The 14,861-nt window shown below is 37.2% G+C and overlaps 1 protein-coding gene across 1 annotated transcript in view; it reads right to left on the bottom strand.

Moving 5' to 3' along the window:
- The window catches only part of EML4 (EMAP like 4), a 157,677-nt gene that overhangs the window by 10,726 nt on the left and 132,090 nt on the right, over nt 1-14,861 (bottom strand). Inside the window, 2 exon segments of the mRNA XM_036263513.1 lie at nt 5,236-5,333; nt 6,931-7,019. Coding sequence (XP_036119406.1) covers nt 5,236-5,333; nt 6,931-7,019 — 187 coding nt within the window.

Raw genomic sequence — 14,861 nt, 5'->3', positions numbered from 1 at the left:
TCCTAGGGTTTTGCAGGAGACAAATTAAAAAGAGCTTCTGAATCCAGAGCTTTAAAGGGTTTTCTATAGCAGCAGTTACAAAATCAAACTGCTTACACAGTGAATATATGATACAATCATGAACTCATGAATCCTATAATTTAGTCAAACCACTTTTTAAAATATTTACTAAACACTAAAAAGATGGAAGTTCTCACGGGAAGTAAAACAAAAAAGGTCCTGCTAAATTACATGAACAAAATGCCACAGATGAGGCCGAGGAGGTTTGCAGTGTGCTTGGGAGGGATATTTGGAGAACCCAAAGGCAGAGAGAAGACATGCTCCCAGGGGCACACGTGGGAAGTGAGAGGGCAGAGACAGGCCATGGGGAGGAAGTGAAAGGCTGCCATGGATGAACAGTACTAGGAATGACTCCATTCACCTCACTTCCCCTCAATTCCTCAGCTGGCCCTGAGAAGTCAGGCTCATGAAGAGTAAATGATTTCTTGGAAGATCACTTGGGTTCCTTCAAAGAGGTGGGTCAGGCCTAGTCACGTACAGTAAAGAAACCTGACATGTGTGTTTGTGAGAAGGTATCATTTGTCACATAACAGCAAGTACAGAAGCAGCTTCAGCAGAAAATATGTTCATTCACATTTTTAAATGTAGATCTTTGAGGCAGGCACATGTGAGCACAAATGTGTAAGAAGCAAATACTGCTTTCTTAGATAATCAGAGTTATGCCTTTCCATGGGATTTATGATTATCATATTGCTAATTAACAAGCAATGTCTTAATGGCTATAATCCAGTGACATAATGAGTGGCTAGACTAAAATACAAGCAGACATACAAAGCTAGCTAATGTCTATGAAAGAGAAAAAAGGCTCATTGCTGGGACACTGGGCTATTTGCAGAAATAGGATGCAAATGAAGTATCTTACTCTCCCTTCTGTACTACTCCAAAATCAAGACACCCCTCTAAAAGATGAATGTCCTTGTTTCTACCACTCCTAACAAGACAAAGATTGTTTTAGAACTAAATGCAAGGGCTTAGAAATGGGAGAGAGAAAGGGAAGTGGCAGGATATGTGAGAAAAGATGAAACCCAAAGAGCTCTCAGACTCTTCCAGCACATGCTGAAGTTTCCCAGAGTTCCAAGGATTGAATGGATACATCAGTTTTAACTCAGTCTCTGCCACTTTTAGAACTGAGCTTGTTCATGTACTGACATTGTAAGGTAACTGTGTTAATTGAGCTTGGCTGCTCAGAGGGTTAGAACACAAAACAAAGAACTGTGATAAATGAGCACCTGCTACATAGTTGCCTCAATTTTCTTATTCACCAAAAGAGGATGCTGACAAGATAATACTCTCTTTTGCCCTTTATATGCCATAAAATTTTATTCTAAATGAGATCAGAAACAATTTTAAAGAACACTTAGGAGGGGGAATACACAATAAATCTCCAAATTTAGAGTTTTGCTAAGTTTTTCTAAACACTGAAATTTTTTAAGTGGGTAAGGATAAACTTCAGGAAGATAAAGAGATCCTGGATCAGTAGAAAATGAAAATAAGTTTCAATGACTGGAAGAGCAAGTTCTGTGTGCTTATGGGAACTAAAATTGGATGTTCCCCCCAACTCTTTGAGAGTTAAACTTTAGAATTAACATAAAATTAAATCAAATCAGAAAAGGCAGTGAAGAGTCCTAATGGCTCCAAGGCCAGCGAGTCTAGAGCACAACCTGACTGCGTGTATGACTATCCAAAGGTGTTCTTCAGGTGGGGGTGCAGGTATGGTGGTCTGCACAGAAAATGGAGCCACAGAGGCAAATGTGGGCAACACCCACCTCATGTCCAGAGCAGAGGGACCTGGACCAAGACCAATCCCAGTGGCAGCTCCCACCCTGCTGTGGACGCAGGTGCTGAGCTCACTCACCTTTCTCATTATACTCTGATTCCATATGCACTTTTTTGCTTAAAGAGAAGTACTGGCTGGAGGATCCTCACGCCCTGTCCCCGAGGCATTTACATATCTTACTTTAAATGAATAAACTGGCATTCTGATTATGACTCGTTTTCTGACGCTTGTTTATATAAAGAACATTTGGTTGACCAGAGGAGACTAGAATTCAGTTCTTTGCAAGTTACAGTTCCTGTTATAAACCGATACTTTAAAACCCAGCTTTGGATAACCTGGATGATGTAAGTCCATCTTTCTCAAGTGGATCTTATTTTGTTTTTTAGCTTATGAGAATGCGAGCAAGGCCTTGGCCTGGAACCACCTCATCAAGCACACCACTGGCTGGCCAGCGCCTTCTAACAAGTGCTCCTTCATGTGCCTGGGTGCCAGCTGTCCTCTCAACTGACATTTCCTCAGACGTGGTGCCGTGAAGAGGGACAAGCTCCGACTACAATTCATTAGAGGGACACTTTCTAAAGTTCTAAATATGCTTCTGCAGCTACGGTGGTCCCTTAACTGCTGACTAGTAACCGGAAAATATTGGAAATAAAACAGAAGACATCATTTGTACTTGGAACTCCGAGAGTAGTTCCGGTTGCAACATTTTAACAAAGATCTAATCTTCACAACAATCCTATAAAGTAGGAACTAGTATAATCTCCAATTTTAAGATAATGAAATTTAGACTCAGAGAAGTTAATTAACTTGCCTAAAGTCGTAAATTATTAAGTGACAGAGCCACCATTAGCCCAGTTTTGTCTGTCTTATATCATAGCAGACAACAGATAAAAGAAGTGAATATGAAACTCTAAGACCAGCTGGTGGGAGCAGACAGCAAGGAGACGTGACAGCTGGAAGCAAAGACAAAACAGAAGATAATTAGAAAAGCAGAGTAACTGAACCTTTCATTATAGCCTCAAACAGTACTAATAAACTTTAACAGTTCCTAGGATATCTCAAAATAATACTTTCAAATGCTTGAAACATAAAAGCTGCCTAAACGGAGAAGACCAAGTCTCGTGCAGTTGATAAACTAGCCATTTCTCTACACCTCCAAGGTCATTCTCCTGATCCAATGTTTCCTTTCTGAATCAGTTTGTACTGTGAGAGTACAGTCCAATTATATATATTCAAAAATTTGAGGCATTACCATACATTAGAAAGTTTGCTCTACTGAGATAAGAACAGGGTTTAAGTCCCAGATCTGCCACTATGTCAACAAGTGACCAAGGACAAGTCATTTATCGTCTCCGAAACTCAGTTTCTTCGTCCGTAAAATGAGGGCCGAGCTAAGTGTGTGCTACCTATAAACTTTTATGATACCATAAGATTAAATTATATGTGATATATTCTGTTTATTAATGACATGAACTTTATAAAAAAGTTAAGGTAAAAATTAATTAAGGTAAATTTTGGTAATCTGAAAATTCCTTTCAGGGGAACATTTTATTTAATCCTGTTGCATAATGAGGCATTATTGTATTATTCAATATCACAAATATTAAAACACTGACTAAAAGATTTCTACCAATTAATAGATAATGATCCATAACTTCAGTCAAGGCAAACAAAAATATTTTGGATAAATTCTAAAACTTTTGAGGGTTGCTTGTAGACCAGGTGTAGACCAGGTTGCTTGTACACCTGGTTTTAGCAAATGGTACAAAATATGCCAAAAAATAATTGTCCTCTTCAAATAGTAAATGGCCTGGGTTTTGTTTATTAATTAAAAGAAAACTAATTTTTTACTTATTCCCCTGAAACTATTTTGTGATAAAGGCTGTTAAAGAATCTGTGCTGGCCCTGGCTGGTTTGGCTCAGCGGTTAGAGCGTCGGCCTGCGGTCCGGAGAGACCCAGGTTCGGTTCCCGCTAAGGGCGCATACTTCGGTTGCAGTTTGTCCCCGGCCCTGGTCGGTTGTGCGGGTGGCAGCCACTCGATGTGTTCCTTTCACATCGATGTTTCTCTCTCTCTCTCCCTGTTCCTCTCTCTCCCTCCCACTCTACCTGAACAACAACAAAAAAGAATCTGTGCTGATAATCATTAATTCATCAAGTGATTTGCTAATCCTAAAGTTGTCTAACACCATACATATCAAGCTACCTCATTTTCTATAAAAATAATAGTTAACATATATTGAGACTTACTATGTGCCAAGCACTATCCTAAGTATTTTAAATGCATTAACTCATTTTAATCCAGTGAAACAGAAACTATTATCCTCATCTTTCAGATGAGAAGACTGAAGTAGAAGGATTAAGCAACTTACCCAAGGTCACACTAGCTTGTAAGTGCTGAAATAAGAATTCAAATCTGTAGTCCAATCCCAAGTCTGTGCCCTTAACCATTATGCTGTACTAGCAGCCTTTTTCATCATGTCCTCAGCTCAAATGTGTACATTTTTAGGACAAGGAACAAATCTTGCAAATAGTTCCAGTGCCTAGAACACTTCTCTAGTTAGCAGAGTACCTGCCATAAGGTAAGTACTCAGTATATTTACAGAATTGAATCTAATCTTCATCCTAAAGTGAACCATGTCAATCTGAAATGGCAACAAATTAAATGTTTGTTAATTTTCTTAATGCAGACCAATATCTATATAAATTATTTTAGTGGCAGAGAGGTGATACAGGAAATTGCAGGGTGTCAGGGTAGGCCAGAACATGGGACACTGGGATTAAAAGTCAGTGATCTGCCCTGGCCGGTTAGGCTTAGCAGTTAAGAGTGTTAGCCCGTGAACTGAAGGGTCACAGGTTCAATTCCTGGTCAAGGGCACGTACCTCAGTTGTAGGTTTGATCCCTGGCCCGGTCTCTCTCACACTGATGTTTCTCTCTCCTTCCCTCCCTTTCCCTTCCCCATCCCTATCTAAAAAAAAAAAAAAAAAAAAAAAAAAAAAAAAAAAAAAAAAATCAATGGAAAAATACCCTCAGGTAAGGATTAACACCTCCTTACCCCCACCTAAAGTGAGTGACCTTTTCATTTCTGACTCACCTCATTTTTGAAACGTGTTATTCTAAGGTTTCTGATAGAAATAGATTTAAGAAACCACCTTAAAACTAGTCAGAGACAAACAAGTATTAAACTCCCATCAAAAGGAGAAAGCTTTCTAGAGTACACTGGGAACTGTAATATTCTGTAGTCAGGTAATCATAGTTTTCAAAGATAGGGATTGAAGTTTAAAGCAGCTAAGGGCAGAAAACAACAGATACATCAATGTAAACATTTAACTCTCTTTTTATAGAAGTAAAAAACTGGTTTTCAAATAGTTTCACAATTTATTTTACTTCACTACTTACAGTGCACTTTCCATGTCTGCTATATTTTCTTCCATTTTCTGAGACTACATAGAGGTAAATAAAGTTGTCGTGAGATCCTACAGCCAGGTGGGTGCCATCTAGAACGAAGCAGGAAAGAGTGTTGACTAGAGAAATACATCGGTAGACTTATTTACTGTTATTTTATTGGGCCTATACCAAATGATATTTTACAAATGTTGTTCAGTCTCATCAATTTAACTGTTATGTAGTGTTTGATGAATGAATTCTTCCATCACTAAGCACATTTGGAAAACAAATGGTCATCTAGTCCAGTCTACAATTCCTTCTTGGAGACGGTCCCATGCTTTGGAGTCTACACCCTCATTCTAGCCTCATCTCCTCTTAGTTAGCTACAATCTGGCCCCGAGGAGGTTAACCTACTTTTATGGGTCTAAGTCATAGTATTCATATGGCAAGCTGAGTGTACAATTGCTCATTTCAGCTGAGCACATATGACCTCCCCAAATACAGGGTCAGTTCTCTTAGGAAGGGACATGTTCTTTTCTCTATGGTCTCCTCTATTGTGCTTACCACAGAACAGATGGTCAATAAAGTCCAACTGACCCTTAGATTTTAACTGCTACATTTGCAGTAGTTATTTGTTACTATAGTACTGAAAAAAGCCAATCCAAATCAGAAAACCTTTCTGCTTTGACTCTTGCCAGGGTTATAGTTTGAACCAAATACTTTCCCTTTTCAAAATATGTCTTTATCTTTTTTTTTAGAGAGAGCGGAAGGAAGGAATAGAAACATTAATGTGAGAGAGAAATATCGATTGGCCGCCTCCTGCACGCCCCCTACTGGGGATCGAGCTCACAACCCAGGCATGTGCCCTGACTGGGAATTCAGGACCTCTTAGTCCACAGCACGATGCTCAATCCACTGGGCCACACTGGCCGGGCTCTTCCTTTTTCAACTCAGAATAGTTTTCAGTGCTTCCTATGAAAGAACTCAGAAGCAACTGAAAGGATCCTTTGGACCCCACACTGATCCAACTACTACTGGAATATATTTTTTAATATAAGCAAATGTCATAATAACTCCAGGGAAGAACGATTATGAATCAAAACCATAATAAGGGGAAAAAGAAATTAGAATACTATGGAAACTTAATATTTTGAATAAAGTAGAATTATTCAAACAAGGCTAAACAAATTTATCAAATTCTTATGAGCTGCTGAGTATTTTATCTTATAACAAAACAGTCATTATTATGTAACCAATAACAATACTACTAGATTTTAAAGAACTTGAAGGGCCTATACAATCTGTGTATTGTTAATATTACTATAATTGTTTTAATATTCTCTTACATACAAAGAAAAGGTTGCTAAACAGATGTAACATTCAATCTAGTACCAATTCACAATTCTAAGTATACTTAGTTAAAAAAAAAAGTGCTGGGGACGGGCAGAGAGTTGATTGCTTTCAAATTGCAAATGCAGTTGCAACAGTTCATTATAAATTTACATTTGCTTGATGATTTAGAATGTTGTTTAACTTTAGATCTTTTGCCATTTCCTGCAGCAGAATTTAATCTGATGTTGGGGGAAACATATTCAACACTTAACAACTCTAGAGAAGACAGAAAAAAGTAGTCAGCTTTACTGGAAGTGAAAATAACCAATTATAGAGAAACACTGTGAATACCAGGGTGGGGGTAAATCTACCTACCCACTGAGTAGCGCATCACAGAGAGCTGTTCATTCCCATCTGTATGGATAGAAACTAGATCTCTGGTTTCTGCATCCAGAACAAACCACCTGTTGAGAAGTAAAAAAAAAAAAATCAGATATTAGCATTGATAGAAAAAAACGGTTGCTAATATTTTCTTTTACCCTTTTCAAAGATTAAGAAATTTTAATAATGCTTTAATAATGCCCTTAAATATGACATGTTTCCCTCTTCTAATGAAGGATGAATTCATTTTGAAAAATGTTGCTAGATACAACATAAATATACTTATGTGGGACTAAGAATATTTTTCATTTCTATTTAGGTACTCACTGAATGCAACATGTTTCTTTGCTAGGTACTACTGCCTAAATAGAGTAAGATGACAGGATCAGTGTTATCAGTGTTCTTGAAGATTATACTAGATTTGGGGAAAAGGAAATGAGCCAATTAAAACAATTAAGTGTCAATCTTAGTGATGTTGACTATGTATGTACAGTAGAGGACTCTCTTAAGGAAAATGAATGGTAGCAGACACAGACAAACCTTAGGGAGGGTAGGATGTAGGATATGGGTTGAGCTGAACCTTGAGGAAAAGAAGCACAGCAATTCAGGCAGAAGGAGTGAAGCTGCATAGCTATGGAGGTGGGAGGGAGCATGCACAGTGTGAAAGTGGGAGGGAAGAGCAGAGGGCCATTCACTTGGTGTCATTTCAAAGGAACCAGCAGGGGGCACATGCACAAGGAAACTAAATTTGAGACAGTTTTTCACTCACATTTATAGGAAAAGTAAAAATGTAAAGGCCTCGAGAGGTAAAACAATGACCTAAAGTCCAACTATATGATAAATGACTCTTATCAGAGCTTTTGCTAAGAGCACATGGAGGCAGGTTATAGATAGCACACAGAGCTGGTTGGAGGAGTTCAGAGTTTAGCACTGCCTGGCACAGGTTGGGGACTAAAAAATACTTGTAAAATGAATAAATGAATATAAAATGTCTTGAACATGACAAAACTCAAATTTTAGCAAGAATTACTTAGTAGTAGTACAACACGCAGAAAGAAATAGTTGGGGTGGAGAAAATGGGACAAGACTAGAAAAATAAAATCACTGTCTTAATCTCATGTAACAGGATGGGACAAGAGCAGCAAGTTTTGTTTTTAATTATTTAGATGGGAAAAATTATACCACTAAAATAAACCAGTAACAGAAACCATACTGATAGTTCTTTTCAATTTTAAAGGTAATTATAAAACTAATATCTGAAAAGAGATCATTTCTCTTTCAGATTAAAATAAATGCTACTTATGAGAGGAAAGTGCTTTAAAGAATTAAAAATAAAACATGTTTAATGATGTTGTTTCAAATGCTTTAGTGAATTCAAGGTAGGACATGAAAGACTAAAAGATCCCAACTGTCTACCTATCAATGAAATCCCTCTCTTAACACATTTATGAATGAATTTTAGTAACTTGTGAGCTATAGGCTAAAACTTCTAAGTAGCTAACCTAATTCTTAAATTCTGTCTTCTATCCAGGTAACAGAAAAAGCTTCTATTTGTGAATACTTGTGTTTAAAAGTAGGAAACTGGCACTTTGAAGCCTATGCTGCATGTTTACTGATTATTTCTATTTCTAAAGGTATATAAGAAACACACTTTACTGCAATTGTATAGTACCCATTGATTACAGGTTTCTTTTGAGGATCTATTTCATTAATCAACTTTTATGGCTACCACTGTGATGCTCCTCTAAGCCAAGAAGTGATGCCAAGTGATCCCTTTCAGAGTAAGGGAAAAAATATTCTTACTCAGATTAAACAGACACACCTACAGAACAATGAGACACACCACCACTCTGTAGGCATGAGGTTTCAAATTTTTAACGAATTTATGGAAATTTTACCATACCGTATTAGGCATTTAAAATGATCAATTTTTATTTTGGAGAAGCCCCAACCGATACTGTTTTAAGACTGTTTCCAAGTTAGTTTAACCTTTCTAGGAAAACTGCAAACAATTTTATCCTTTTGATATAACATATAGAAAACTAAAATTCAAAGTCATTTATTAGTTACAAATTATAGCCATAAAAAAAAAGAGAAACAAAGCTCTGTCTGTGTTTCCTATTTCTTTAATCCTCACCCGAGAATTTTTTTTTACATTTATCTTCAGACAGAGTGGGAGGGAGGTGGGAAAGAGGTGGGAGGGAGGGAGAAAAAGAGAGGGAGAGAGAGAGAAAGACAGACACATCGACTGGTTGCCACCCGCACAACCCCAACCAGGGCTGGGGACAAACTGCAACCAAGGCATGTGCTCTTGGCCAGAATCAAACCCAGGACTCCTTGGTCTGCAGGCCAACACTCTAACCACTGAGCAAAACTGGCCAGGGCTGCTTTTTCTATTTCTTTAAACACATATAAGAGATTAAGTCTTCTACTTTTTTTTTTTTATCCTCACCCGAGGACATTTTTCCATTTTTTGTACAGATAGAGTGGGAGGGAGAGAGAGGAAAAGACAGAGAGAGAGAAACATCGATGTGAAAGGGACACATCGAGTGGCTGCAACCGCACGACCAACCAGGGCCGTGGACAAACTGCAACCGAGGTACGCACCCTTAGCGGGAACCGAACCGGGTCTCTCAGGACCGCAGGTCGACTCTTTAACCACTGAGCCAAACCGGCCAGGGCAAGTCTTCTACTTTCTTGGGTAATTTTTAGCAATAATCCAATGACTTTGTTATTGAAAGTAAACAACTTCTATATGGATCCCTAGAAGTAATTTTAAAGCTCCCAATCTTTTCACTGCATAAATTATGTTCTCCCTTCAGAAAGATTTTTGGGGTTTAGGACCTCTGTCCCTAATAAAGGTATGGAGAGGACAACAAATCCACTAACAAAAGGAATTTTCTAGAAATAAATATTTAGGTTTTCTCTGTGTTGAATTTATTCTTATTCTAGTCTAGAGTATATACATTGGGACCAAGCTTCTGCTTTACGGTAATCTGAAATCATTATGGGGCTCTCTATACGGCCTAAAGAACCTAATGGATCTTTCTGAATGTAACTGCTCAGCATCAGAGATGGGAAATCTTTGGTCATATATTTAAACTAATCTGACTTGTGAGTCAAATACCAAAACATAGTATCATCATTTATTTTTATCCCCTTTTAAGACACTATATTGCTTTAGTGGCAAAAAAACAATCATAAAGATTTTAGAGCTGGGAAGTATCATATTTTAAAGTCCCTAAATGAATAGATATCTCTATTCATAATGAGTTTTAAAATATTCATTATAATATAAAGTGTGTCCTCTAGGTGGCAGGTTTCTAACTTTCCCCTGACACTGCTTCTTTATGATCTTATACTTACAAGAATAGGAATATGGCTTTTATAATCAGAAAAACATAAAGTCAAAAATGGGAAGAAAAGCCCATTTCAACCTTCTTATTTTACAAATAACAACACTCAAATCCTATGATGTCAAAACCCCCAAAGAGTCACCAACCAACTAGTTAATGGCAGAACCAGGACACTGCTTCTGCCTGTGTTCTTCACTGTCTCACATCAAGGAAGGGTGTGCTCTCTGTCTTTGAGATACAATAACACTTAAGGATTCAGAGAAGAAAAGAATGAGGAAAGGAGGCAAAACAGTTTATAATCTAATTGGGGGAAAAGAGTGAGTTAATAAAGTGGTAAATGGTTCAAAGTAATATGAGTTATACAAGTTATGGATTATGAAATTTCAGGCAGGGAGTAATCACTGAGGATGTGGGTGATCTGAAATTTCATCACATCAAATGTGGCAAGGATAGGTGAGACATAAATAGGTGGGGAGGAGTAGAAAGAAAAGTATAAAAGGGCTGGAGTGTATATAAGGGACAACAGCTTGACCATTTTATTCTGGCTGAAGTGGTAAGGGAAAGATTTAAAAAATCTTCAGTGGGCTTTAAAGGCCAGACTAACAAGTTTGGTTTCTACTGTTTAGGTATCAAGAAGCCTTTAGAAATGGTCTTGTGCTGAAGGCAGTTTCCTGAGTTTGCTCAGTCCATTACTCCTGCCTGATGAGCTTCTCATTCTTCACGGCCTCTTCAAGATCCAAGAACTCTTTCAAGGCAGGATTAATCCCACCTCCTCTATGAAGTGTTCTCTGACAACTCAGGCTAACAGTAATTTCTCTGTTGATCTCCAAGCATCGGTGCCTGTTTATTCAAGTAATACTAAACTACTAATATAAATTCTTTATCTTTTTATGTACATACATACTCTACTTGGGGGTAGGTCTCATATTTCTCTGTGCCTGGCCACTCAATTCACCTAAATCAGTACTTTACAAGTTGTAGGAGCCCAATAAGCATTTGAAGAGTGACTAAGAACTGAAGTTGTAACAAGGCAGAACTCAGGGAGCTTTGTGCTGACAGAGTTCAAAGACACTGAAGTCTGGAAAATGAGCTCAGGAATGCTCATAGGACAAGTTAAGTAATACCAAATTAGAGGGGAAAAGCTGTTCTTTTCTAAATAGAAGTCTTCTCTTTTAATTATAGAAAGTCTCAGGTAGCGCTAATATGACTTTGACATCTCCCTTTTGAGCAGGAGCATTTCTTATGTTTAGAACCTTTATAGTCAGCGGTTATCTGGCTAAAATTTGATAACAGCACTTTAGCTACATTGCTGGCTTGCCAAGGTATAGTCACCATCAAAACTGATACGTTTAGCTGGATTGCTTAAGTCTCTCCAGGTCTAGGGTCCCGTGATTCCACATTAAAAATGAAAATTAAATCTTTTACTTAGACATTTGCCAGGCTCATTGTCACAGCATGCTTCTTTATCAGCTGTCTCTGTCACTGGAGACCAGAAACTTTGGGGTCTTCTTTGAAGTCACTTCTCTTTAGTCTGCCCACATCCTTTTCCATCCCTATATGTTATACACAGTATGTTCTATATACTACTCAATTCTGTGGATTCCTTTTTTAAAAAAAACAATTTCCAACTTTAACTTGCGCTTTTTATCTTCAAGTTTACTGATTTTTCTAATTCTGTGTGTCTCACCTCCAATTACCAGCCTATAAAACAACCATGACAAAAATTCCTTCCTGATATACTACATTTCAATTTGGAAACAGAAGTAGGTCCAACCAAGACCAGAATAAAGTTGTGTGTAAACTGCTCGGAGAATTTTGTTTGAGTGATATTAACCTGACATCCTGATGGGATGGTAAATATATCTGGTTTGTCTGAGGTCTGGAGGTGGTAAAAAGATTAGGTGCTTTCTGAGAAACTGGTTTCAAAAACCAGAAAGGGGAATTATGATTAATTGGGGTCTTGGAAAAATTAAGCAGAATGTATTTTTACCAATAATTCAGAGATTACAAACTTTCAAGTTAATAATGATTCAGGTTAACATGTATTGTAAGCTTTATAAAGAATTTAAAATCCCACCAAGAAGCACCAATTTAAAAAAAATGAGAGAACGTTATAATTGAAAATTATGTATAGTGTACCTATGTGTAATTTATTAATTAAATGGTTTATAGTAATTGGTTCAATAAATTTAATATTTTGGTAACTAATGATTAATAATAACTAATATATACTGATTTTTATCTACTTGTATGCTTTTTTTTTTTAAATCCTCACCCAAGGACATTTTTGGCATTTATCTTCAGATACAGTGGGAAGGAGAGGCGGGAAAGAGAGACAGAGAAACATCGATGAGAGAGAGACACATCAACTGGTTGCCACCCACACAACCTCAACTGGGGCCAGGGCCAAACTGCAACCAAGGTACATGCCCTTAGCAGGAACTGAACTCAGGACTACTCTCTGGTCCACGGGCCAACGCTCTAACCACTGAGCAAAACTGGCCAGGGCCATTTGTATGCTTTAAATCTTCATTTACGTTTAGGAAATATTAGCCTTATTAAAGTCTTTAGTGCCTGTATTGCCCAGGTACCAAAAGCAAAGATTTCAAAAGGTAACTACAAATCAGTATCTCTTATAAATACAGATTCAAAAATCTTCACCAAAACACTAACAAACTGAATCCAACAATATATAAAAAGAATTATACACCATGACCAAGCAGAATTTCTCTCAGGAATACAAAAGTTGATTTCACATCTGAAAACCAATTAATGTACTTCATATTAATAAAAGACAAACCATGCTATCTCAATAGACCAGAAAAAGCATTTGACAAAATCCAACACCCTATTTTGATTAAAAATTCTCAACACACTAAGAATGGAAGGAAAGTTCTTCAACAATGACAAAGAACATCTATGAAAAACCCACAACTAACATATTTAATGGTAAAATGCTGAATGCTCTCCCTCTAACAGAGAGAACACGGCAAGGGTGACCACTCTTGCTACTTCTATTTGATACTGTAGTAGAGGTCTTAGTTAGGAAAATTAGTCAAGAAATAAAGCAGTCAGATTGGGAAAGAAGAAAACTATCTTTGTTTGCAGATCACATGATCTTGTATGTAGAAAATCCTAAGGCATCCACTCAAAAAACTATCAGAACTAAGAAATGAGTTCAGCCAAGTTGCAGGACACAAGATTAACATACAAAAAGCAGCTGTATTTATATATACCAGTAATTAATATTCCAAGAATGAAACTGAAAAAATAATTTCACTTTAGCATGAAGAGAATGAAATACTTAGGTATAAATTTAATAAAAGTGCAAATCTGTACCCTAAAAACTAAAAATATTTTTGAAAGAAACTGAAGATCTAAATAAATAGAAAAACATCTCCTGTTCATATATTGAAAGACTTAATGTTAAGATGGTGACATTCCCTCAAATTGATCTATAAAGAAAAAAAAAATCACTATCAAAATGTCAGCTTATTTCTTTGTAGAAATTGACAAGCTGACCTTAAAATTCCAGTGGAAATCCAAAAGAGCCTAAACTTCCAAAAAACAACCTTGGAAAAGAACAAAGTTAGAGGACTAACTTTTCCTGATTTCAAAACTTACTGCAAAGCTGCAATAAAATCAAGACTGTGGTACTGGCATAAGGATGAACATATTGATCATGGAACTAAGTGTCCAGATAGAAATCCATAAATTTGTGGTCAACTGATTTTCAACAAGGGTGTCAATAGCCATTCAATGTGGGAAAGAATAGCCCATTCAACAAATAGTGCTGTAAAAACTGGATATCCACATACAAAAGAATAAAGTTTTGGATATCCACCTCACATCATATGCAAAAATTAACTGAAGATGCGTTAAGAGGCCTAAAGGTAAGAGCTAAAAGCATAAAATTTTTAGGAGAAAACATATGAGTAAATCCTTATGGCCAAAAGATAAGAATAGATAAACTGATTAATGAAAATTTAAAACTTCTGTGCTATCAAGAAAGTGAAAAGATAGCCCTTAGAATGAAAGAAAGTATATGCAAATCATATATCTGGAGATAAGGTATTTAAACCTGGCCAGTTTGGTTCAGCCGTTAGAGTGTTGGCCTGTTGACCAATGAGTTGCAGGTTCGATTCCGGTCCCCAGCCCTGGCTGGGGTCATGTGAAAGGCAGCCACTTGATGTGTCCCTTCCACATTGATGCTTCTCCCCCACCCCCAACTCTATCTGAACAAAAATGGAAAAATGTCCCCGGGTGAGGATAAAAACAAACAAACAAACCAGAATGTATAAAAAATTCTTACACCTCAGCAATAAAAAGGCAAACCAATTCAAAGATGGGCATAGGATTTGAATAAATATTTCTCTAAAGAGGCCAATAAGCACATGAAAAAGACATTAAACATCATTAGCCATCAGAGAAATGCAAATCAATACCACAATTAAAAGGCACTTCACACCCACTAGGTTGGCTATAATCAAAATAAGATGAAGACAAGTGCTGGTGAGGATGTGGAGAAACTGGAACCCTCTCTGCTGGTGGAATTGCAAAATGGTTTAG

The sequence above is a fragment of the Molossus molossus genome, unplaced genomic scaffold (genome assembly GCF_014108415.1).
Source record: "Molossus molossus isolate mMolMol1 unplaced genomic scaffold, mMolMol1.p scaffold_m16_p_15, whole genome shotgun sequence".
NCBI classification, from domain to species: domain Eukaryota; kingdom Metazoa; phylum Chordata; class Mammalia; order Chiroptera; family Molossidae; genus Molossus; species Molossus molossus.
The sequence above is the reverse complement of the archived record's forward strand: the minus strand, read 5'-3'. Positions and strand labels throughout refer to the sequence as shown.